The sequence below is a fragment of the Amblyomma maculatum genome, chromosome 1 (assembly GCF_055883805.1).
Source record: "Amblyomma maculatum isolate TAMU_Amacu chromosome 1, ASM5588380v1, whole genome shotgun sequence".
In the NCBI taxonomy this organism is placed as follows: Eukaryota; Metazoa; Arthropoda; class Arachnida; order Ixodida; family Ixodidae; genus Amblyomma; species Amblyomma maculatum.
In genome coordinates, this window is record NC_139344.1 from 51,952,757 (window position 1) to 51,980,285 (window position 27,529).

The 27,529-nt window shown below is 48.5% G+C and overlaps 1 protein-coding gene across 1 annotated transcript in view; it reads left to right on the forward strand.

Moving 5' to 3' along the window:
• The window catches only part of GC (gamma-glutamyl carboxylase), a 159,997-nt gene extending 132,843 nt beyond the window's left edge, over positions 1 to 27,154 (forward strand). Inside the window, exons 14-16 of the mRNA XM_084601058.1 lie at positions 10,413 to 10,512; positions 21,148 to 21,250; positions 26,961 to 27,154. Coding sequence (XP_084457184.1) covers positions 10,413 to 10,512; positions 21,148 to 21,250; positions 26,961 to 27,072 — 315 coding nt within the window. The 3' untranslated portion in view covers positions 27,073 to 27,154. The remainder of the gene's footprint in view (positions 1 to 10,412; positions 10,513 to 21,147; positions 21,251 to 26,960) is intronic.
• The last annotated feature ends 375 nt before the right edge of the window (positions 27,155 to 27,529 follow it).

Genomic DNA, 27,529 nt, shown 5'->3' on the forward strand with positions numbered 1-27,529 from the left:
GCGTGCGCTTCATATATGTCGCTGAGTAATCGTAGGCAATGGAAATATTAGCGAATCCTTGTTAATATTACGAGCAGGCTGAAGGGACAGGTTATGCGACTCTTTAAAGAGAAGAGAATGGTACAGCTATCACTAATTGACCTTAGGTGCAACCAAGATTAAACCCCCGCGATTTTTTTTTTTTTTTTTACGAGACTTAACATTGATTTCAGAAGTTGCAAAAAAAAAAAAAATATAGGTCAGTGGCCAAGAACATTTTTTTCTGGCAATGGTTCTAAAAGAGTTATCTTGGTGACAAGTAGGCAAATCGAGAAAATGGACCATAGCCGAGTAACATAACGATAGAGTCAGAGAGAAAATAAATTTTTAGCTTTTAGTCTTGTTTGGAGCCCTTCAGTAGTGCTGTAGTTTATGAGGTCTCGCCCAGCACATTAAATACGTGCTGGTGCTGAACAAGGTGCTAAGTTATTAAAGGGCGGATAATTGAAGTGTTTCGGTGAGCGGCCCATAGATGTGGGTAGGATGAGACGAGAGGGGCATTGTGCCAAGGACCTACCGCCACCTAGGGAAAGTTTGAAAAACGAGATTGATGGTAGAAACGAGAAGAGTTGGCGGCTTTTTTGAAAACGTATCGGTTATGGACGGCTTTCCTATGGCGTCGATTAGAATACGAATTGTTTAGATTTAAACCTATTATAATATTAATTGTATAATGGAAGAACCAAACTGAATAAGTATGTAATATGAGTGTTATTATTCGCTGCTTGTGCAGATATTTACACGAGATATTATGCGAAACAGCAAATCTAACGGCGATGATGTAATAGGAGTTGCGTTCGATTCAGCCGTGGTTCTCTGCACCGCTGGAACCGGTTCATGGTGCGCTGCACCAAAGCGCTCGATTCGTAAGGTCCGCTCGATTCAGTTGCACTTTCTGCACCAGTTCTGCGGCGGTGCTGCTAGCGTGCAACACCAGTTGCAGCAGTTCAGGCGGTGCAGGTGCAGCATTGGCACCGGCAGCTTTCTAAACGATGCAGGCTGGGTCGTCTGCTAGGCTTGGCGTTGCCAACAAGCTGCGGTTGGCTGTGTGCAACGTTGACGCCAACGTCCCGGTTAACTTGATGAATTTCCAGATAGCACATGGCAATGAAGTTTTGCTAATAACTAGCCACGATGCTTTTGGTAATCGTGCATTGTAATAAACTGCAAACAGACCCCATTAATTATTTTACTTGTCAACGAGAACACGATCGAAGTCGTCAAGGAAACGGCTGCGCGTACTCGCAAGAAGTAAACACACGAATATCGTGGGGTTCATGCTGGTCAGCCATGGCCAATGTGCGTTTCAATCGCAAGCTGCCGCAATTAGTGTGCATATATATGCACTTGCACAACCCGTACTTATTGCAATCTGCTATTTGCAAATATTCATATTGCCGCACCGCTGCCAGTCTTCTAGCCCCACCAAGTGGCCGAATGTCTTGGCGCGTGGCTGAGCGTCGTCCTCGTCTGTCTCGAGTTTCGCTTGATTAAAAACAAAAAGGGCAGCTCGGTTGTTCTTCTGTTTGCTACGTGTGTTGGTGACATTTGGTGGAGGTGCGGGGTAAGATACCATGTACGTTGCCCCCGAAGACGTCAGTGACGCTGCCCATAGACGCTCAGACGCCGCTCCCGTCCATAAAGCGAGCCGTCGCCTCCGAGGCCTACAACCTGAGTTCGAACCACTGACAACACCGCTGCGAGCCATGACATCTACGACGGGCAGCCAGACAAGTCAGCATTACAGCTACGCCCCACCGTACGTCCTTCTCGCACCTCGATCCCCGCCATCATTCCACGGTGACCGGTTCGAGGATATCGAAGACTAGTTGGCCAGTTTTGATCGTGTGGCCGCATTCAACCAATGGGACGACGAGCGGAAGCTAACGAATGTGTACTTCGCGCTACAAGACTCGGCCAAGACGTGGTTTGAGAACCACTAGGCGTCCTTTGTCAACTGGGCCGTCTTTCGCCGCGAGTTGCTCACAACATTCAGCTCGAGTGCGCGCAAAGAAAACGCAGAGATAGCAATTCGTTCGAGGTCTCAGCAGTCAAATGAGAGCGTGGCCATGTTTGTAGAGGACATGACGCGACTTTTCAATCGGGCCGACCCTACCATGCCCGAGGCAACGAAAGTACGGCAACTCATGCGCGGGGTGAAGGAACAGTTGTTCGCTGGCCTCATTCGCGACCCTCCAAGAACTGTCGCAGATTTCGCGAGAGAAGCTACGAGCATGGAACGTTCACTGCAGGAATGCTGTACCCAATACGGCCGTCAGGCAAGCGTAGCGGCCACACCCTACTGCGCGTCCGTGCCAGCAGCTAGGGACGAGGCATTGCGGGAGCTTGTGAGGAGCATTGTCCGCGAAGAACTGCAGAACCTCCACTTGAATGCACCACCTGCAGTGAAATATTCTACTGGCGACGTCATTCGTGATGAAATCCGGCGAGCGGTGCAGCCACCACCAGCACCACAAGCAGAGCCATGCATAATGACGTATAGTGATGTCCTACGTCGACCTGCCCCCGAGCCACATTCATTTTGCCCCGTTGCCGGACCATCGCCTCGCTATCTAGCTGGGCCCCGTTGAGCAGCAACAAGATCTGCGCCCCGTCGAGCCGCAGCAAGACCAGCGTCCCACCATCAGCAAGGCGCACTTGTGGCGCACACCCAACAGACGGCCGCTCTGTTATCACTGCGGCGAGCCTGGCCACATTCTTCGCAATTGCCCATACCGGAGAATAGGCTTACAAGGATTTACACCAAACGCGCCTCGACCTCGCTATGGCGAAAGACCACAGGAGATTGAGGAATACCTGGCTGCTAACGAGATGCACGCGACGTCACCGCAACGGCAGTCGCGATCGTCATCCCCGAGGCGTTTTGCGTCACCCAGTCGATACTCCTCCTCTGGCCAATTCAGAGGCACGTCCCCTCACCGGGAAAACTAAACACGGCGACCTCCGGGGGTGAGGCCGCCGCTACGTCGCAGATTAAACAGCCTCCACCAGATGATTTGACGCGACGGCCCGAGCGGCGACAACCCGATCCGACGAACGTACCGACGTGCTGCGAACGCATTGTTTCCGGGGAAATTTTTGCAACCGCCAACAGTTGGGACGTGACCGCACTTGTGTATACCGGCGCCGATTTTTCCGTCATGAGCAGCCAGCTAGCCACGGCACTCCGTAAGGTTCTGACGCTTTGGTCTGGGCCAATGATGCACACTGCCGGTGGCCATGTGATGACGCCGATTGGCATGTGCACTTGCCGCATAGAGATCTGCGGTTTTACTTTCACTGGTACCTTTGCCGTATTACAAGACTGCGCTGCAAAGATCTCATTCTAGGCATGGATTTTCTTCAAGAGTATGGTGCTGTTATAGACCTTCGGGAGCAGCTCATGGTATCGTTTTCAACCAAGCGAGCCGTTGATAGCCCCACGGACCTCCGGAAAACGATGTTGCGCGTCTCTGATGACCACATAACAATTCCTCCGCGGCCGAGCAAGTTCGTCACAGTCAAATGTGATCACAGCACCGACACGCGTGGCTTTGCCGAAGCTAACATGTCACTGCTTTTCACTCGACAAGTTTGTGTAGCTCGGGGCCTTATCGAACTTGTCCGTGGGCAAGCCGAGGTCTTAGTGACAAACTTCACGTGCGAACCCCAACATTTGACGGCGAACACGACGGTCGCTTATTTTGAAGAACTTGGAGAATGTACAGGCCAGTACGCTTTATCCTACACGTCAGACCTCGACAATGCGATGTCTACAGCCATTAGACCGATGTGAACCCACACCTCTTGCCCAGTCAGAAACGCTGCATAAAGAATCTTGTCAATTCGTTCCTCGATTGTTTTGCATCAACCTCCAAGGTCCGACAGACGCCACTAACGAAACACCGAATTATAGTTGCCGACGACCAACGTCCACTATGTCAGCGTCCTTACGGGGTGTCTTCAAAAGAACGTGACGCCATCCGCCGCCAAGTAACAGAAATGCTCCAGGACGACGTTGTCTAACCGTCGAGGAGCCCCTGGGCTTCGCCTGTTGTCCTCGTCGCGAAGAAGGATGGAACCTTGAGGTTCTGCGTGGATTAAAGACGCCTCAACAACGTCACAAAAAAGGATGTGTACCCCCTGCCGCGCATAGACGACTCCTTCGATCGCCTTCGCCATGCCACTTACTTTTCGTCACTTGACCTCCGCAGTGGATATTGGTAAATAGAGGTTGACGAGCGAGACCGTGAGAAGACCGCTTTTATTACGTCGGACGGTTTGTATGAGCTTAAAGTGCTCCCGTTTGGCCTGTGCTCGGCCTCTGCCACATTTGAACGAATGATGGACACCGTACTCTCTAGCCTGAAGTGGCAGTCATGCCTCGTATATCTCGACGACGTTGTAATTTTCTCGGACACGTTCGACGAGCACCTGAAACGTTTGCGCGCTGTTTTGGAGGCCATCCGATCAGCCGGTCTCTCTCTAAAACCCGAAAAATGCCACTTTGCTTTTAATGAGTTGAAATTTCTCGGCCACATTGTCAGCGTTCGAGGTGTTAGCCCAGACCCAGAAAAGACGGCCGCTGTCGTTTCATTCCCCAAATCAGAAGACGAAGCTTGCGTCGATTTCTCGGCCTCTGCGCGTACTATCGTCGCTTTGTTCACAATTTCTCTAAGATCGCTGAGCCTCTGACCCGCCTGACAAAAGACGCCGAACCGTTCGTTTGGGGCCCCGACCAGGAAAAAGCCTTTACGGAACTCAAATCCCGTCTCAATGTACGCCTATACTTGGCCACTTCGACGAAGATGCCGACACGGAACTGCACACGGATACCAGTAACGTTGGCCTCGGTGCGGTCGTTGTTCAGTGGCAGGACGGTGCAGAACGCGTCATTGCTTACGCCAGTCGCACTTTGTCCCGTTCTGAAGTTAACTATTCAACTACGGAAAAGGAGTGCCTCGCTGTTGTGTGGGCAGTCATGAAATTTCGTCTGTACTTGTACGGTCATCCGTTTCGTGTCGTGAGCGACCATCACTCACTGTCGTCATCATCATCATCATTATCATCATCATCATCATCAGCCTGATTATACCCACTGCAGGGCGAAGGTCTCTCCCATATTTCTCCACTTAACCCGGTTCTGTGCTAGCTGCATCCACTTGACCCCTGCGAACTTCTTAATCTCATCCGCCCACCTAACTTTCTGCCGCCCCCTGCTACGCTTTCCTTCCCTTGGAATCCAGTTTGTTACCCTCAGCGACCATCGGTTATCCTCTCTTCGCACTACATGTCCTGCCCATGTCCATTTCTTCTTCTTAATTTCTACTAGAATGTCGGTAACTTGAGTTATTTCTCTGACCCACTCTGCACGCTTTCTATCTCTTAATGTTACCACTACCATTTTTCGTTCCATAGCCCTCTGGGTTGTCCTCAACTCAAGTAGAACTCACTCACTGTGTTGACTGGCAAACCTGAAAGATCCATCGGGTCGCCTTGCTCGATGGAGCCTTCGATTGCAAGAGTTTGACGTTACTATCGTGCACAAGTCCGGCAAAAAACACAGTGATGCTGACTGTCTGTCCAGCGCCCCTACTTCCTGCCACACAGACGGCTCCGACGATGATACCGCTTTCCTCGACGTTATCATTACGTCCACCTTAGCCCGAAAGCAGCGGGCCGATTCTGAACTTTTGCCCCTCATCGAATACCTCGAAGGAACCGTATCATCTCCTCCTCAGCTCTTCAGGCGCGGACTGTAGTCGTTATGCTTGCGCGATGGTGTGCTCTACAAGAAGAAGAACTACGGTCCAACAGAAACTGTTCATCTACTAGTAGTACCCACCACGCTTCATGAGGAAGTTCTTCGTTCGTGCCACGACGACCTTTCTTCCCGCCATCTCGGTTTTTCTCGCACATTGGCACGGATACGCCGAAAGTACTACTGGCCCATGCTAGCTGCCGTTGTGCACCGCTACGTCCGTACCTGCCGTGAGTGCCAGCGTCGGAAGACACCGCCCATTAAACCAGCTGGCCTTCTGCAGCCTATCGATCCCCCGATATTCCCATTTCAACAGGTCGGCATGGACTTACTGGGCCCATTTCCGAAGTCCTTCATGGGTAACAGGTATATAGCGGTTGCCACTGACTACCTCAGCCGCTACTGTGAGACCAAGGCCATTCCCCGTGGTACCGCAGAGGAAGTCGCACATTTCTTCATTCACAACATTGTACTGCGTCACGGCGCCCCAACAGTCGTCTTAACTGACAGGGGAACCTCGTTTACGTCGGCCCTCACGAGCGAGCTCCTTCAACTCAGTGGCACCACCCACCGCTAGACACCTGCCTATCATCCTCAAACTAATGGGCTAACTGAGCGGCTTAACAAAACAATTGGCGACATGATTTCTATGTATGTAGACGACGATCATGGGAACTGGGACCGAATTCTGCCGTACATCACGTTCGCATACAACACTGCGCTCCAGGAAACTACACGCTTCACTCCATTTCATTTGGTCCATGGACGCGAACCTTTGACTATGCTGGATGCCATGCTTCTTCCGGATTCTGCTCCCTCCACTGTCGTGGGGGCTGACCAATTTATTCGTGACGCAGAAGCCGCACGCCAACTTGCCCGACAGCGAATTCGGCACCAACAAGTACACGACGCCCAGCGCTACAACCTGCGACACCGAGAGGTGACTTACACACCCGGCGATCAAGTCTGGGTTTGGTGCCCAAAAGGTTGCGAGGGCGTTCTGAAAAGCTTCTGCGCCGTTACTTTGGACCCTACGAGGTGCCCCGCCGCCTCAGCGCGGTGAACTACGAGGTGCTACCACGAGGCACTGTCCGCTCCTCTCGGCATCCGAAATCTGAAATAGTTCCCGTCGCCAGAATGAAGCCATATTACAATCGTTAAACCGTTTTAGGGTCAAAACCAAAGCCAGAGACTCCCGTATAACTTGCCCCGTTTTTGTATTGTTCCCATACATTTGCGGCATCGGGACGATGCATCTTGGAAGGGGGGCAATGCCACACCGCTGCCCATCTTCTAGCGCCACCAAGTGGCCGAATGTCTTGGCGCGTGGCTGAGCGTAGTCCTCGTCTGTCTCGAGTTTCGCTTGATTAAAAAAAGGGCAGCTCGGTTGTTTTTCTGTTTGCTGCGTGTGTTGGTGATAATATGTTCGGGATGATTACCGCCGTTGATCTGAGCTGCATGTATACACAGCCGATATGATTAATTCATTCGTGAATTTGGTGCACAAAGCCGACAGCATTCATGTAGTAGGCTTGCTGTGAATATGCCACTCATCAACCGGCGCCAACATACCGAATAAGATGACGAATTGTCAAGTAGCACACTGCAATGAAGTGTTGACACGAACAAGCCACGACCTCGATGCTTGTGCACCATGAATCAGATGGCACGATAGCGCATACAACCTTTACTGATCACGATTGACGTCAGTATGCGACGCATGCACGTTCTTACTTGTTATAGACATGGTTTGAAATACGCGTCGTCGTTTCTTTGGCGAACACGGGCACCGCCGTTCTCGTTGATGAGTGATCACAACATATGCAAGCCATCGTCGCGCGAGCTGTCGTCTGCTTTCATGCGGCGGCTGCAGCTGTACTATTTCGGCACTGACCTCTAGGTGGTGCACAGTTTTGCTGAACGTTTTGTGAACTCGACCTGCACGACGTCCGCACTTTTAGAAACGAACGGCGTCGTGCAGAGGGCGCCATGTTGCATCGCTGAAATGAATGGCGAAGTGCAGCACCACATGAACCAGTTCACGTAGTGCAGGTGAATCGAACGGACCTTTTGTGCCCCCTGCACTACTGTGCAGCGAGGAGGAGGTGGAGAAAAGTTGCGCACGTGTTGACGGTGCTAGCAGACGACGCGCGATGCCTGTGAGATGCTTGTAAGCATCGATGGTCCACTTAAGGGCAGTTTTTCCCGTCGTTGACTGATCCGGCGTCATTCATTCTCCGTGAAAATGGCGAGTTCTTTTAAGGTCCCTCGTGACAACCTGAACAGCCTCCCGAGTTCAAAGCTGAAATATCTAGCAACAACGCTTCAGTTGAGTGGGAATTCGGTTAACTGCGGTCTATTCGAACCAGTCGGTCTCGGTCTGAACTGCGATGTAATAATTGTGTTGCCGCGAAGGAAAGCACGTCGTCAGATTCCTCATCATCATTGTCGGAGGACTCAAGAATTCTTAAATATGACTTCGGTGATAATTGTCCATGACCTCACGAAGCACGAAAATAGACACACTGCGAGAACTTAGCTCGCGGTCAACGGGAATTGGCGAGCAGACGACAAGGTTCCATTGAAAAAGGCCGCACCAGTGATGTGTGGCACTGCTGGAACGCTGCCGACGCGCTGCACCTGAACCACAAAACTGGAACTGCACCTCGCCGCACCTGACTGGCACCAGCGGAACTCTTTCAGAACTGGCGCCGAGAACTAGTAGGTTAAAGCTGTATAGGCAACTTTTGAAAGACATGCCATTAATCTATGATGCAAGCAGCACGATGTTAGTATAGCTAACCCGTAAATATTAATTAGTTTTTAATTATTCAGCAGTCTTTCAATTCGTAGGCCTATTGCTTGCCATATGGCCGTATGAGGCGGCATTATTATTTAGTAATTGATGACGCAACTGTAGCTAATTAGTAATTACAATTGATTTGTCATAAATGAGTAATTACTTAATAATTGTTTATTAATCAATGCTTAGGAATTACAAATAAGCAGCAATTCGTACTAATTAATTATTTAATTATTTATTTAATTATTATTAATTAGGCATTGACTGGCATATTACCCCATAAGGCATGCATTCGCGCATACTGTAGTCCAGGGTGCACGGCAATAATTAACAATTAGCTCATTACGCAACTGGCACAGTTGAGTAATCAGTAAATAATTAATAGTTAGCAAGCAGTAATTAGTAATCAGTGTTCAGTAATTAAGAAATTAATAATGATTTATTGCGCAACTATCACTAATGAGTAAATAATAATAATAAACTAGTCATTAATTAGTAATTAATCTTTGATTGGCATATGGCCATATAAGGCACGCATTCGCGCCTACTGTGGTGCTCTGATTGGTCGAGACTTCCATGACGTCAATTCATCTCGCCAAACAAAGCCACCGCAAAAGCGTGACACTTATGCTGACGACAACAATGAGACTATAGAGGCTTTCTCCTTAAAAGTAGGATGATTCACCAGATACCTCGCGCATACAGGGAATGATCTCACCCTTGATCACTGCCTTTTCAGACATTAAAAAATTTTTACTTCCTCCGTTTCGTAAACTTAACGTTACTGCCACGTCCGTCACGTATAATTTTTTCGTGATGCTCTCAGACCTGTAAACAACGGAGATAAATAATGACAATGGGGGTATCTCAGGTGATTTTCAACTGTAGGTCCTTCTCGTGTATTGAAAGCCTGTTCTGAATTAATGTACAGTCGTGAGCAAAAGTGGTATAAAACACTCAGCCAGTGGCGGAGCTACGGAAAACTGCATTTCGCCTTCATCTAGCAGCAGCTTTTGGGGATCGAGACAATCATGGCGATACCCCATTTTATCCACATGCATGTGTCACTGTCGCTGTTCCTATCGGTGTCACTGCACAGGATATTTATGCCGTTTTTCCGAGCTCTGTCACCGACTGAGTGTTGTATACCACTTTTGCTCACGACTGTACATTCTCCCCACGGATAAAAGCGTACATTGCACGCATTCTATACTTAGCAAATCACGTCCTTAATAGGACTACACCCAAGAAGAGGGTTGAGGCCGGCGACTTCTAGAATTCCTGTGCGAGGCTTCCGAACCTCATTTAATAGATAAGGACACCTACACGAATCTAGCCTAAGCGGGTTGCGGTAGATTGTCTGGCGAGAGATTGTTCGCGTACACTAAGCACGTTATACCTAGTGGCACGGGCAGAGGCCCATTAATTTGTTTTTTTGGGGGGTAGCCTCACCATAATATATGTTCGCGTATACGCGCTAATGGGAGTGGTCAAGCTAGCAGGTGGCTAGAGATGAGTTGTCTCGCTGGATATGCTCGTCAGCATGCAAGCGCCGTTAAAAAGGAGGCGGAAACAGTTTTGAACGCCGGCCATACTGACTGTAGCAATGTTTAAGCAGTCTTTCACTTTTGTCGCTGCTGGATGCCGTTGCAGAAGCGAACGTTGGACCCTGGTTCGCTCAGTTAGTGGGTTAACTCGCTTCAATGACCATCAGATTCGACCTACTCCTATGTATATAGATAAGGCTTATACAAACGAGCCGAATCTTATTGTTTCAGCAACTGAACGGCAATTCCTATTGCGTTTCAGATCCCGACGGGCGTTTACCACACCGTCACTCCACTGAAGCACGCTCCCGCTGGGTACATGTACCTTTTTGCAGACAAGACCCAGGAGCGGAACAACACTGGTGAGTTTCGACCTCAGACCGCAGGCGTACGGTTTTATGCGCAGCATATTGATAATTCCAAGGCCACTATAGTGTGCAGTGACACCGCAAATAGGCATCGACGAGACAAGCAGAGGGCAACACAGATGCTGCTGCAGACTGCTTTTGGTAACCTCTTTTATTTCATTTTTCGACGCTTCATTTTGAATGGCACCGCTTCACGGAGGGGCGTCTTCTTTGTTCATGTATTCTGGCTGACCAAGCGGTGGCGTTGCTGGTGTGATATCGTGCTGAGATAGGCACTGCTTTGTAATAAAAGGGTGCTTACAGGTGTTTGACCCATGAAAATTGGAATACTATAGTCCGGCTCTCCCCTGCCGTTTTGTATTCCTAATCAGTTGTAGTGAGTTAGCCCGTACGTCCATATGCAGGTTGTCCCACGTAACTTGAGCCAAGACACACACACACACACACACACACACACACACACACACACACACACACACACACACACACACACACACACACACACACACACACACACACACACACACACACACACACACACACACACACACACACACACACACACACACACACACACACACACACACACACACACACACACACACACACACACACACACACACACACACACACACACACACACACACACACACACACACACACACACACACACACACACACACACACACACACACACACACACACACACACACACACACACACACACACACACACACACACACACACACACACACACACACACACACACACACACACACACACACACACACACACACACACACACACACACACACACACACACACACACACACACACACACACACACACACACACACACACACACACACACACACACACACACACACACACACACACACACACACACACACACACACACACACACACACACACACACACACACACACACACACACACACACACACACACACACACACACACACACACACACACACACACACACACACACACACACACACACACACACACACACACACACACACACACACACACACACACACACACACACACACACACACACACACACACACACACACACACACACACACACACACACACACACACACACACACACACACACACACACACACACACACACACACACACACACACACACACACACACACACACACACACACACACACACACACACACACACACACACACACACACACACACACACACACACACACACACACACACACACACACACACACACACACACACACACACACACACACACACACACACACACACACACACACACACACACACACACACACACACACACACACACACACACACACACACACACACACACACACACACACACACACACACACACACACACACACACACACACACACACACACACACACACACACACACACACACACACACACACACACACACACACACACACACACACACACACACACACACACACACACACACACACACACACACACACACACACACACACACACACACACACACACACACACACACACACACACACACACACACACACACACACACACACACACACACACACACACACACACACACACACACACACACACACACACACACACACACACACACACACACACACACACACACACACACACACACACACACACACACACACACACACACACACACACACACACACACACACACACACACACACACACACACACACACACACACACACACACACACACACACACACACACACACACACACACACACACACACACACACACACACACACACACACACACACACACACACACACACACATATATATATATAATGGAAGGCATTTCGGATATGAATGGGACTATGTTGGCACTAGCTTAAAGGGAAGCTGAAGCGGTTTTCAAATTGCATGAAATGCCGTGGTTGCGAAGAAAAGACCTCGAAAATCATATGTGTAAATTTTTTCTCGATTCTGTCCGTTAGAACAGCCGCAATCGCCTTTTAAAAACCCGCCGCGGTCACGCCCCCGTCGCCTCCGGAAGCGCCGGGTTGGGGGTGGCAAAATTGGAGAGCTGGCGGAAGTGACGCCATTCACGGGGAGCCGGCCAGCCGTCCTGCCCGTCCCGCATTGCTTGCTCCGCTGCGTCTCGCGCTTTGGCGTGGCGAACGACGATTCAACGTAATCCTTTGCTAGTGCCGTTTGGTTTTTCTAGTTCGAGCGTTCTGTGTGGAGTGGGTGTAGCGACAAGTGGCCATCATGCCGTCGTTCTGCGCAGCATTCGGCTGCGCGAACACTGGCGGCCGGGACGATGTGGTGTTTCACACGTTTCCAAAGGACAAGAAATTTTCAGCGCGGTGGGTCTCTGCCGTGAAGAGGAAAAATTTCGTACCTACGAAATCAACCGTGTTGCGCTCGAACCATTTTCGTGACAGTGACAATTATCGGAGCTTGGGAACGATGCGGGCACTCGAATGCCAATTAAATCAGCGCAACTGAAGCCCGGAGTCGTTCCGTCAGTGTTCCCGCACAACAATAACGCCTCGCCACCTCCAAGAGCGGCCTCCTGGCAGCACAAGCAGTCCTCTTCATTATTCATCAGCGCGCAGCACATGCAGCTGCACCTAATTGAACAAAATCCGATTATTTGAACTTATAAATATTTGAGCAATGCAAACAATTTGCATTCGTGAACGCTTGACAAGGCTGATGATCGACAATAGTATAGCGTTCGTGCAAATTTTTCCTCGAGTAAAAATGGCAAACTCGTCGAGCCGCGGTATGCATATATCTGTTGTAAGTCATTCTGCTGGCTATCTCGCTGCGCAACACCACCATCTAGATCCTGCCAAAACAAGACCAACGGAAAGCCGCAGACAATAAGAGGTGCACAGGACGACGCGGCAAAGATCTGCCTCGTTTTCTAGCTGGCTTTACTTGTTTAAAATGTGCCAATTCACCTAGCTCTCCACTCTATTACATCTCGTAGGACGACAGAAGAAAAAAAAAATACAGGGGCGCACTTAATAGCACACACGAATAGCTTCCTCTGTCATCTCGTTACACTGCAGTCCAGCAGTGAACTCACTAAACAGGTTTGGCGCTCTTTTGTAGTAATAAAAGGCCTTCGGATGTAAGTAGGCACCGTGCTCTAAATCAATGAAAAATAAATGCTTTACCCCGCGTGACTCGTGTAAGCATGCCGGCGTTTTGAATTCGATATTACAGGTGTCTGGTGTTCCGGCTGTTATGCAGCAGCCAGTAAGCAGCAGCGTTTCGACGTGATTTACTTTATTACCACTTGCACATCTACATCGCAAAGATATGTAAAAACAAGCACCTACGCAAAACATACGCACCAGAGGAGATTTCAAACCCGTGAAAATGTCGCGGCGTCACTTTCTCCATCGGCACACTCCGCGGCGTCGTTGGTTCCGCCGTTTTCTGCAGCCGCTGATGGCTCGAACATATATGGCGAGAGTCCAAACTGTTCACTAATGCCCGCACTATCCATAATTTTCAAGACTAGGCCTTCCAGCCCACTGAAGCAACGCACTACGCAGCAACGCCGTCGGTGCAGGCCGGAGACCCGCGGGACGCCCGTAGATGACGTCACGACGGTTCCGACCACTCACAGGCGACAGTGGCGTTCGCCCGGCGCCCTGAGGCGCTGGCGCGCGTTTTCTTCTAATAAACAGCTGTTTGCGTTTATTTAAGCCCTTTTTTCATGCGATATTCTTGTTCAGTGGACCAAAAACAACTAAATGCTGCCGAAAACTCAATTTTTTCGAAAAGTGCTTCAGCTTCCCTTTAATGTTATTCAGGGTATATTTGTTTCCCCTTAACTGATTAGTTATTTTTAATCACACAGCTCTTTAAATACAGGATGCAGGCGCCAAATGTGACAAGGTAAGCTGTAGAGCACCTTCAGAAGTCTCTCATCAAATTGTTTTCTACGTGATAGGCCTTTAAGTCCTTTTTTCCGCATTCCAATGAATTCCTGCGAAATATGAAAATAACCACGTAACGACGCGCTTGCGAACTATTGCAATGTGCTGCTGTCAAGCGTGTGATGAATGAACGAGGTCGGCTGCAGTGTGACAGCGGCCACTGGGAAGCGACAGGGTATTATGCCGGTTGAAGGTGTTTGGGGCCCCGACTCGACCCGCGCGACGGCGCATAGTTGAGGAAGTCATAGAGTGTCGAAGAGAGTTAAAGAAAAGAAGGAGACAGCTTTTTTATTCTGCTTCAGTGAAGGAAATGTTCGACCAGCAGAATGCAGTTGCGTGGTCATACAAGAACTCCGGGGGTCCAGAAACCTACAACTAGCATAACGCCCTGTCTTTTCCCGTGGCCATGCAGTGGTACGTTGCAGCCGGCACTTTTCATCCAATGCACGTACAGGTCTGGCCAAAATATTAAGGACCACGCCTCTACGTTTCCCATTTTCTCAAGCGCCCCCGGAGGGGGCACATAATGGTCACTGGGGTTCATATATATGCAAGTGCGCCGGCAGCATGTGCTAGCATACGTATAAGATACTTCCTAACATTCGCTTATGTGTGGCAAAAGTTCTTACTGTCAAGGCGTGCTTCCTGTTATTATAGCCGGGTCTGTACGTAACATACGTTTGAGAGCATCAGAATAGCAACGAACAAGCGCGCCCCGTCACATGCCTTTTCTCGTCGTTTATGGGCTTTCTTTTAAACACGGGAGAACTGAGACATATCGCGTAGAAAGCAACTTAATTAAATGTTTCTGCAGGTGCTCTACAAATTTCCTATTGCACTTGGGTTCAGCAGCCGAGATTTACACAGTTCAGTGATAAAACACAATCGGTTAAGGAGAAAAAAAATTCTGAGTATTTCTATTGCGTAGTGCTAACGTAGTACTATGCATCATGTTCCATTGGTGTACGACGTGCATTTGATGTTTTTAATCATGTTTCAACTTACATGGGACAACTTCAGTGGTCGGTCCTGCTTCTCCGAAAAGTATGCTTGTGTGGGTGTCACCCGCTAATAAATATATTTTACTAACGATGCGCCACTATTGGTGCGCGCACTCCCACACACCCTTAGAGTGAGGGGCGGGGGGGGGGGGGGGGGAGGGGACTTGCGTGTCAAGCTCAGCCGGAAGTCAGCTACGTGTAGTGACAGAAGGGGGTGGCCGTTTGGCGCCCAGCTTTCGCCGGTTCAAGCCAGAGACAGCGTCGGAGTCAGAGTTAACAAACAAAACAAACTTTATACAGAGCAACAGACGATACAGAGGAATTCACCCTAACAAGAATACAGAGACAAGAGGTTTATAGAAAGGCAATGCAAAGAACACAGATGCTTTACAACGTTGAACAATACACGAGTGAGTCAGAACAAATAAACACCAATTTGTTCACTGGGCACTGTCGCATACCGACGTAGGAAGAGTCACAATGTGGCCGCGCGGTAGCCGAGCGCTGCTCCCTCGCAGAACAGTGGGCTTGCCGAGTAACGGGTTGACTACAGAAGCCGAGCAGTAGCACTGCAACACTCGCTGCAACTCTGGCTCTAACACTGGCTGACTGACTAACCTGCCGAGTCTACGCGCTCTCAATAAATAGGGTGCGCCGCGTCTGTCTGGTACAACGCGCCAAGGCAGGCGCTCACATACACGCAACTTTCACTCAACAAGCGCCCTCCCCTCCTCCAGCCGAGGTGCGCACCGTAATTGGTTAGGTTCGGTCGAACCTTCTGGAGATATCCAGTTGCTTCTCTGGCCAGGTGGATCATCGTCCCCGCCGAGTGATGAGGAGCCGGTGACACTAATGCACTTGATAGCAGTGAGGCCAGATGAGGAGTTAAAATCAAACTGTTTATTAATCCTTAAAAAGAGATTCGGTTGATCTGCAGAGGGTCGCCTGGCTGGATGTGCTGCGCCTTCGTGCCCGTCTGTGCTTCGTCTCGTCTCGGCTCCGAATGCCTTCTCCCCGAGGTGTCGGGTCCTCTCATTTCTTCTTCGAAGTTCGAGGGGAGACATAACTCAGGCGACGGGGGGGGGGGGGGGGGGGGGGGGGGGGGTACGGGCAGCGAAGTCTCTCCGCGGTGGTAACGGAGGTGTGAATAGATAACAGACCGCCCGAGCGAACGTGCTGTTCGCGGTATTCGCGCGGTCGTAACGGAGATGTGGATAGATGAACAGACCGACCTAGCGAATGTGCTCTTCGCTGAGTTCTGCGTGGCGTAAGCACGCCCTCTCGGGTCGCCGCGGCTACGGGAGAGTTGGGTCGTCTCGAGCGTGGTCTCAAGTGATGAACGGTGTGCTGACACGGCCCCTCTAAATTTTGCGCCTGTCCTCAGACGCGCGTATCCACGAACGTTGCTTTCAGGCTGGAACTTGTCGACGGCTTCGACTCTCGCCTCGTCCAGGGTTCGCCCTTCTGCGGCGATCCTATAGCCAAGAAATGAGATGTCGTCTCGGACGAATTGATACTTCCTAATGTCCATCTTTAAGCCGTTGACGACGACTCTTCTCAGCGCCTCGTCGAGCAGTAACAGCGTTTCGGGGATCGTTGCTGCTCCCTGGCCGACATCGTCCATGTACGTGGATGTTCTTTTCATAGCCAAGTAGTCATTGACCTCGTCCTTCATGAGCTGTTGGTCCGCGGAGAAGATCGGTACGGCCCTGTGGCGACGGGAATGTCCCTAAGTTCATCGCTGTGCTCTACGTGAGCGCAAAGCCCCAGCGCATCTGCGCTCGCCGTGAAAGCGTCGTCATGACGATTCAGAGCTGAGCGGGGGTCATCTCTTTCGTTGGTGTTGGCGTCACAGGTCATTTTACATACATACTCTTCAACCAGGTCAAAGAAATCCTCGTCAGGACCCAGGCCCTTCGAGTTCAGCCTCAGGAAGCCGATGTCGCTCTCAGGTGAAATTTCTTCAATGACTGTGCGGTTGCTGAAGGCTGCTATGAGCGTCTCGCCAGTACGATTCGTACTGCGTGCGCCTGGAGTGTTTACAGTAGGTTAACTCACCGTTGGCTGCATGGGGACGAGGATGACATCGTTCGTAGGGTGAAACGTGACGTCGACGTTCGCGGCACGGCGCCAGTCTGAACCGAGAATCAGATCCATGGCACTGGGCAAGGGCGCGATCACGACCTCTTCGAGCCGCACGGTCGATGTTCCGACAGTCACGTCCAACGCTGCCACTCGCGTCGGTCTGATGCATCGGTCAAGTACCTCTATGTAATCTGGAGACGCCCATGGTCGGGGACGAACGTTAGGTCCCACAGAGGTCTCGTTAAGAATGGACACGTTTGAGCCACTGTCTATGCAAACTCTCACCGTTTGGTTGTCGACGAGGCCCTTGACGATGTGCAGATTGCCTCCCGTGGATTGCAGAAAATAATTCGCTTGCCTGTTTGTCGTCCCGGTATTGCCTGCGCCGTTGGATCTGGCTGCTCGGCGTTGTTCCGCAGCGATCGTGGCTCCCGTCTTCAGCACAAGAATGCTAAATTGGGCGAGTAGGTGCATTCGCATTTTAGGAAACGTAGCGCAAAGAAGACAAGGACAAAAAAGAAGGAAACACACACGAGAATGCACCAACTCGCCCGTCTTCAGCCTCGTGCACTCCCTCGAAAAGTGGCCCGTTGTGCCGCAATTGAAGCAGGTATGTACTCGCGTGGCCTGCATCGGTTCTCGCTGTTCTCGCGGCTTTGACTGTTCGCGGAGATCACTGCGCTCGTCTGTCGCCGCCCTTGATCCGTCGCTGCTCATCCGGTTAGACCACCCAGGACCAGATTGTCGGAACTGCGTCTTGACTGTCTTGCGTCGCCTGGTGTCGAGCAACGCTGCGTGGTCGATCAGTTCAATGACATTGCTGCAGGGCTGTGCAGCAAGTGGATTAACCCACGTGTCGTCGTCGATTCCGCTGCGAATCAGTGAAATTCTCTCTTCGTTTGCCATCGGGTACGGAGATTTGTCAAGCAGAGCATTTTTCGAATACATGTACTCAACCAATGTCTCCGAACTGCGCAGTCTTCGATCAGCCTGCAGGTCCAGGAATTCCTGCATCGTGAGCCTTCTGTCGAAGCGCAAGACGAAGGCTTGCTTCCATGAGTCCCACGATTCGCAACTCCTGCCGTAAGAGCTGTGCCAATCCCTCGCAGCTCCCTGCAGCCGTGATGCTGCAGTAGCGAGCGTCAGTGATGGTGACCAATGTGCCAACGCAGCTACGCGCTCCACCTGCGATACCCACGTCTGGACATTTTGTTGCGCATTGCCGTCGTACTCGGGGATGGCGGACGTGGTGTCGTTCGTTGACTGGATCAGAACGGGCTGAGCTGGCTCTGACATTCTCGACAATACATCCGTCATCTGCAGTTGCGCGCGTGCGAACATGGCCATGATTTCAGTCAGGCTTGGCGAACCCTCGGGAGCTGGAGCGTTGTTCTCCCGCGAGGATTGCGGAGGTGTACCACGGTTCGTGTCTGCCGGCCGTTGGTTCGTTGTCGTAGTAGGCGCGAGACTTCCTTCGTTGCGTTGGAAGTCCGTATCGCGTCCCGTTTGTGTCGACACTGGATGCAGTAGCCCCGTTGCGTCACTCGCTGCGTGTGACGTGCGTCGTTGGGCTACAAGCCGTTCCAGTTCGTCAACTCTTGCCTGCAGAATTTCGACTGTCGTCGGTCCCTCCGTGTCCGCTCCTCCGTTGTCATCGCCTACTGCTTCAGTCAGGCTGGTAGCTGAGTCGGACGCAGCCAGCGAGGCCTGAATGCGAACGTTGTCGTCCAGGAGGCGTGTGACAAGAACATCCTTACGGCCACTGCACGGTAGTCCACGGGCTCGAAGCTCGTCGGCCAGCCGCTGTTTTTTCAACTCGATGAGAACACTGCGCATTGTCGATTTCGTTGGTGACCAGATGAAGGTGGTCTCGGAACTCGTCGAGGTTGTTCTGCTGCGCACTGTAGATTCCGGTGGTCCTTCGCGCGCGCATGACGCCTCTGCAGATCCTGTCGGCTGCGCCATGATAGCAGTGAGGCCAGATGAGGAGTTAAAATCAAACTGTTTATTAATCCTTAAAAAGAGATTCGGTTGATCTGCAGAGGGTCGCCTGGCTGGATGTGGTGCGCCTTTGTGCGCGTCTGTGCTTCGTCTCGTCTCGGCTCCGAATGTCTTCTCCCCGAGGCGTCGGGTCCTCTCATTTCTTCTCCGAAGTTCGAGGGGAGACATAACTCAGGCGGAGGGGGGAGGGAGGGGGGTGCGGGCCGAGAAGTCTCTGCGCGGTGGTAACGGAGGTGTGAATAGATAACAGACCGACCGAGCGAACGTGCTCTTCGCGGTATTCGCGCGGTCGTAACGGAGGTGGGGATAGATGAACAGACCGACCGAGCGAATGTGCTCTTTGCTGGGTTCTGCGTGGCGTAAGCACGCCCTCTCGGGTCGCCGCGGTTACGGGAAAGTTGGGTCGTCTCGAGCGTGGTCTCAGTGATGAACGGTGTGCTGACACGCTCAAGGTTACGAGCTCTCCTCGCGCGGAAAAGATGTTTATCCAGCATTCTGGAACCCTCTACGCGACGCATGCGCGTACTTCCCTCGCGCTGCGCTGGCTGAATGTAAATTTGCGCCAATTTCGTGACTGTAGAGAGTCCATGAGATAGGCATCATGCACAGATGTACAAGCACCTCATTCCGATGTCAACAGTGCGTGACAGCGCCATTTATGCACATTGCTTTTTATGCGAGTTATCTGACTTTTTTTTTAATTTGGCGATAGGCTTATCACTACAGATGGCTGCAGCTTCTAGAAGCAGATCAAGAAAGAAAAGCTGCTGTTTTTCGAATAAACCTAATATTATTTTTACGCCATTTCGCAAGAGCCCCGAGCAGCAGGAAAGCTGGTGTCTGAGTTGTGGCCGTAACGCTGAAATCAGCACGGATCCAAAAGAAATAAAAACAAAGTTCGAGGAGAACGACGGACTGATTTTATAACAAAACTATGATGCAACCTTTATGCAGCGTTCAGAGTGAAGTGCAATTTTCCTTCCCATTGAGCATCCACAGAAATTTGAACCGGTGACACGTACTTCCTACTGTATGCCATTAACTGTAAGTGTATTTGTCCTCCGAGAAGTGAGACAAATACTGCGTCTTTCTTTTGCCCCAAAATAACTTAAACAATGAAAAGGGTAGTTTTATAGGCGCTGTCTCGTCTTCCCTTCACGCGAAGCTTGACCGTCCTCCTCATTTTGCTCTCGTCCTCTTCATGGCTGGAAACGCGTGCGTTCAGTAGGTGAAATGAAGGAATACCAATTACAGGCAAACTGTGCCATGGTGAACTTGGCCGCGAATTTTTATTCTCGAAGGCAACGGTTTCTCCGTTTTCAGTTCCCCGGTACAGTCGATTCAATTACGCGCTAGCCCCAGTATTGGCTAATCATGTGTCTAATGAAAAACGCAGGTAACATGCTCGCGTTAGCGTTGATGTTACAAGGCTTAAGGCCTTACGATGTCGGTCTACGTCGCAGTGTGCTTCGTTTTGAGGAGGCAGACCAACAGAACCAAAGAACATGTGAAAATGCATTTTTCTGAATGTCTTTTTCCTTATCCACAGGCGCCGGTGATTATTATGACATATTGCGAGACAACAGTGCCGTGAGGAAGGAAATCATCAGCGTCCGCCACTTCAAACAGTACCTTGAAAACTGGAAAATAAGGTATAATATTGATCCACTCAGTACTATGTTAACCCTTTCAACCATGGGTCATTTTCCACGGTCCAGATTTTTTTTTTTTTTTTTTTTTACTAGCCTAGCATGCCTATCTGGCACCAAGAGAAAAACAACGAAATATAACATCGGGATCATGAGTCGGTACTTTAAGAGGAGTTAAAATATTTTTCTTGTCGCGCTAGTTTTACTAAAAAGTAGCAAACGTTGCTCCAGGAGCAGCGCGCTGTAAAAAAAAAAAAAAAAAAAAGAATCGATTTTAAATCCTATATTATGGCATGAAAAATTACGTTGTTCTCGCTAAAACCTTTTGTCTTCAATATTGATACAAATATCTTATTTTAAGACAAAAGCTGAGGCTCTAGACAGTTAGGTGTTTTCTCCACAACGCATCAAATGAGGCAAAATTTCGAAAATAGCAAGAAAAAAAAAGGGGGAACTTTGAATCAATTAAAAAACAAAACATATTGTCATCTTCTATTTCTCCTAAATTTACCCTGAAGTACCCTCAATAACTACAAGTCATTGGGGACTATAAAGGTGTTGCATTATATTGAATATTATTATAAAAACCTAGAACTTAGAGCTTAAGCAAGGCTGAATGGTGGGCCTGTTGGTAAATCATATTCAAAGGGTAAAAACAGCCAAAAAAACGCAAGTACGAGAAGTTCTCTGTGAAGTTCTCTCTCGTGTGTGCATTTTTTTGGCTGGTTGTACCCTTTTAACTTTGAGATTGTACTGAAAATTACTAGGGGTGTGCGAATAGTAATTTTTCCAAACCGAATCGAATACGGATAGTGCACTCTTGCTATCGAATCGAATACGAATAATGTAGCTAAAAAGCGAATCGAATACGAATCGAATAGTGAAAGCAGTGAATCGAGTACGAATCGAATACTCTGCAAGTTATGTTCATATCATTTTTACGTTGATTACAAAACATTAAAAAGTGTCTGAAATTCAATTTCATTCAAAATGCTGTTTGATATATAGTTCACAACAATGTACAGCTGCGTCAACCTTGACTACAGGCGAGATAAAGTCTAAATATTTAAAAGCAAAAAGATTGCACAGAGCCATAAGCAAAAGAAAATAGCACTCAGTAAAGTCAAGTGGAGTTGGCAGGAGTAATAAAATTACTAGATGGAACTTGGTTAGAAGTACAGCCTGGCACTACTAGAATGCACGACTAGAAATTGTCACCAGCACATTGTCAGTTGCTGGTTGTTTTTATCTACAACAATTACGTTCCAACGAGTTTATTTAGTGAACTAGATTGCATGATCGCATGGCATATATCAGAGATTACGAATGGCTGAGCGACGCTTTCGTCCGACTTGCGTCCGCGTAACCCGAGGCCATAGAGTTACGCTTCCCCTGCTGTTGGCTCTTCGAACTAGTTATCGCCGAGCGCGCGATCTCCTCATCGTCCTCTTCTTTTCAGTGACTTTCGTTGCTTTCGTTCTGTCTCAATTAGCTCGCGTGCTCCCCTCTAGCTGGCGCTAGGCGATTACAACTGGCGCGACCTGAGATATAAGTGGAGAGATGTATGAGCATGAGCTGACAACATTCATGCAACTCTCATGTCATGCGCCACTCGCATAATAAACTTAACCTCACCTATTGATGATGAAAGTGAATGAAATTTTCAGGGAATAGACATGTAGCGTTACTTCTCGGCAGATCAGAGGCGTGTGAACTATGACACGACTACGAGAAGTTGCCTCCGCGATTCGTGATATGTCCAATCTTTAAGAACGTTTCCATGCGAATGGACCGTGTCGCGGCCACGCTGAAGTATGTAGGCTCCCTAAAACGGTGATCTCTGCTTCTCGCGAAGGTTTATTGCGGCAGCAAGCTGTGCCTGCTCGGAGCTGACGCTGCCTTCGCGAGAATGGTCGGAGGTAACCGAGACGTTAATTCGTGCCAGTTATTCGAAGATATTCGAACAGTTTCGAATAATTTTCAATTTCCACTATTTGATTCGTTTAACGAATCGAATATTATGATATTCGATTCGATATTCGAAAATTTCGAATATTCGCACACCCCTAAAAATTACTAACAGTTAGCCCTACATTCTGGCATCATCCAATAAGTTGTCGGCATTGAAGGCTTTTTTTTTTTTTTTTTTCGGTATTACGCAGATCTTGTTCTTTGCTGGTGCAAAATGTTGTAGCTCTGGAGTTGTTTGCTTATTCTCCATGTCACTTTTAATTTCATCAAAATTCGAAGATTTAAAAATGAACTTTGTTTATTCGAATACAAAAAAAAAGCATGCTTGAGTTTCATCTAAACCCCTTGAAAACAATTCTTAACTGCATTGTGTAGAATAAAAATATAAAAATAAATATGCAACTTAGGGCATGGTCCTCTTCTATAGAATTGCTTAGGTCTTCCCCTTAAGGAGTAGGCATCAGAAATTCGATTTATTATTTGCTAAATTTTGTTACGTTTTATCTCATGCAAGATCCGAAACCTTCTCGGTGCCCATGAAAACGTTTTCTGCTTGTTGGCAGCATTGATGATAGCTTAAAATGAAATAAATTCGCTATTTCTGGTCATTTCAAGCGAAACGCAAGTGACGGTTTAGCCTTTACTCGGTTCTGTAATCTGTTTAAACGTTCGTTGCAGTGGTATGCAATCCAGCTCTTAACTTTATTATTTCATATATCAGTCATGGTAAAAACTGACATTAATGTGTTTTTGAAGGTGATTTCCCTCAGGTGCACGTATACGCACTATGATAAGTAGAATACTCTGCAGCAAAATAGCTTTGGTGGAATTATAGGTGCCTTTACGCCTGCCGCACGATTGTGCCGAGGTAGCTAGTGTTTGTGTCGACAGAGCTATCCAGGCTAGGCGAGACGAGACAACACAAAGCAAACCCTGCACCCACCTAACCTGCTAAGCCTCAAGCTAAACGTGAGACCAGAGCCTTTATGCTAAATTTTATAATTTTATTCAGTATAATGCAACACCTTTATGGTCCCAAAAGTTTCGTAGGTATTGAGGGTTCTTCAGGGTGATTTCAAGGAAACTCGAAGATGATTTGTTTTTTATATTGAATCAAAGTTGTCCCTTTCTTGCTGTTTTCGAAATTCGGCCGCTTTTGATGCGTTGTGGAGAAAACTCCTAACGGACTAGAGCCACAAATTTTGTCTGAAATTAAGATATTTGCATCGGTACTCAAGATAAAATATTTTAGCGAAATCAACGTAACTTTTTATGTCATAATATAGGATTGAAAATCGAATTTTTTGTAGAGCGCTGCATCTGGAGCAAAGTTCGCTTTATTTGGTGGCAAGAAAAAATAGTTTAATAGCTCTCCATAAAGTAAATGTTGCCTAAATGGAATAAGCAAGAACTAATGAATGATAAAAATTTAGTGTGCAAGCAGCAGGGCTCCAAAGTGTCAACGTTTTGAACTGTCAAGAACGGCGTTTACCACCTCTAGTGATTTACGATTTTTTTTCCGAGAAAACTACTGCATATCTGGCAAAACTAAGATTTATTACTTTGTGTCGACACATTTGCCCATCAAAAATTTTCATTGAAAACAAGATATGGTCATGGGACCTCGATTACTGTTCTTATTTGAACACACCCGCATATATTACACAAAGAAATGCAACAGTCGGCGGGGCCAAAGAAAGCGTAGGAGATTTATGACTAATTTCTTTATTGTTATAGACGTGAATTAGTACAGTTATCCGTTTCGAGAGGAAGATAAAGTAGAAAGAAAAGCAATCGCGAATGGCGAGAACCCAACCTACGACGCCCAAATATGGCGTCCGGTGCTCTTATCAGCTTGCTTCATCGACGCCTGCCCAACCTTCTACTTTCTTGGGTTTTAGTGCTGCCCGTCAGCGAACAGTCCGTTTACAAGGCAACGTGAATCTCGTTAGGATGAAGGCGAAGACGCCCCATGACTTTTTGTTATAGCCGTAGCTTCTTCGCTTTCGTGTCTAAACATGGCTGCACATGTCTCGTGTAAGCGGTCTTCCTGCCGCAAAGCGCATCGAGAATAACATACCTGGCTTTTATTCTATCACTGATCTAATTTAAAGGGGCCTTTCAAGCCGTGCATCGTTCGTCCCCAACGCGGCCGAATGTAATGTAATGTGTACACGAACCCAAAATGTCAGGCTCGTCAGCGTGCTCCCATCTATTTTCGCGGATCGTAGAAAAAGTGCTTTGGAGGCATACCGTTGCAGGTGGAAAAGTACCCAGAGTATTTAGCTCCGTATTCTGGGCGCTCAAGCTAATAGACCGGCTACAGTGAAAAGGGTTGCACACAGCGGTGGTTTCGTCGTGGGCGTCCGTTCTGGTCTGCTTCTTCGCGTGACACGCGGTCACGCTGGCATGTCACTTGACTAAGGAGAAGGGGTAGTCAGGCGTTAGGAGAGCAACATACCATTTTTAAAATAAATTAAAAGGGCTAGGCCAACTGCTTCGCATGTAAGTGGTCTCACACCTTGGCCGATGACATTATCGATTGCTTCTTTGTTGTGCGCTCAGAGCTACGTCGAGGTCGTTCACTTGTCGATATTTCTTCGTACCTGACACAACCGCTTTGGTGACAACCGCGTTCGGCCCAATGCACACCGTCGTGTGTATTCGTTTCCTATCCCTGTCTTTAGTGTTCACGCGCCTGAAGAACGCAGGACGCTCGCAGCGAGGATATTACAGAACGGGGACGAACGCACGTTACCCTGGACAACTCTCCCTAGGCGCTCTCGCTGCGTGACGCCAGTCAGCGGCTTGCGTGCTCGAGTTCCGGCGAAGACGGACGAAATTGTGTTGTGCCGAAGCCGACAAATCGTTCAGTTGAACGCTTCATGTGGGCTCCATTTGAACAGTTTTGCTTTGCAATCTCGTTTTCAGGCGCGTTTTCTAAAGGAATAGGGACACTAAATTTCTTTTATTTTCTTAATGCGCTGTAACAGTGGACAAGGATACACCATAGTATACATAAATAATTAGAAAATGGTTTATCGCGTCTATTTTCGGTTTTTATGGACTCTGACGTGGAAACTCTATAGCACATACAATTACCAAAAGTAGTATGACGACGCATTGCTCTCTGAACGCACTTTACTTGCATATGCTCATAGTTTCAAGCGTTTTGCTTCAACGGCCGCTGAGACTGAAACCAAAACCTGCGTTGAAAATGTTGTGTAATAAATACCTTGAAGCGAAGAAGGGTTATTTGCTCCAGTTATGTCGCTCCGGAGGCTTAGCGAACTTCTGCCAGGAAAACAATTTGACATAACTTCACGTCTCGGTACTTTTAGCTCCCAAAGCACTGGACCTGAGACCACGCAACCATTTAAAGAGTGGCACTTACATACGCTATCACCTATAGCGAGGTCTGTACACGACTCATTTCGAGATAGGTGCTTTTATTAGTGAGTATTGATAAATGTAAACCGCAAGAATGACGCATCACAGCACAGAAGATTTTGCGTTTATTCTGTGCACGTGATATCTTCCGCTGCAAGCTGATGGATTTGTTTTCTTTCCCCAACAGGGCCTCCATTTTAAAGCATTCATGTTTTGTGAAATACCATTCATGCAGCATTAATAGGCATGACAAAAACCAGACTGATTTGTTTATCGATCTATTTGCGCAGATCGATACCATGAGCAAACCGCGCATCATGAACTTTTCTTGCTTGAAAACCTATCTGTGCAGCTTTCAACGGATTGCAGACATCGCAAGAAAGACATTAAAGAAGAAAGTGTTCCACAAGATTTCTTCCCTTCTGCAGCGTCTCCTGTCCAAGTGCTCGTTGTGTACGCCATGAAGCATCCTCACGGCAAGCCCATCTGTAAAAAAAAAAAAAAAAAAGTACAGCTCCTTTTGTGTCTCCATTCAAAGCAACAATTACAGCACTGCACGAGAGTGTGTAATTTGCGCGGTGTATATTAAAAAGTGCAATAACTCACTCGGAACACTGCATGACAGCATTGATCAGTCGACTGCGCAAAAAGAGGAAAGCACATGACATGTGCCTAACATTCATGTTAAAGATAGCTCCTTCTGAAATAGTCTTACAGCCCTGAAAATTTGCGTGCAAAAGCACGTATTTAACATTGTCGGCTCATGGTTTCGCTTTGCGTTTCAATCAGACGCGATCGAAGAGACGGCAGCCACGTAGGCTTTGTTTCGGTTTTCTGTGCCGCTTTCTAGCAGCAGCACCCTGACGGAAATTATTCAACAGAGAGAAGAAACAAGAAATTTCAAGAGAAAGTATGTACACC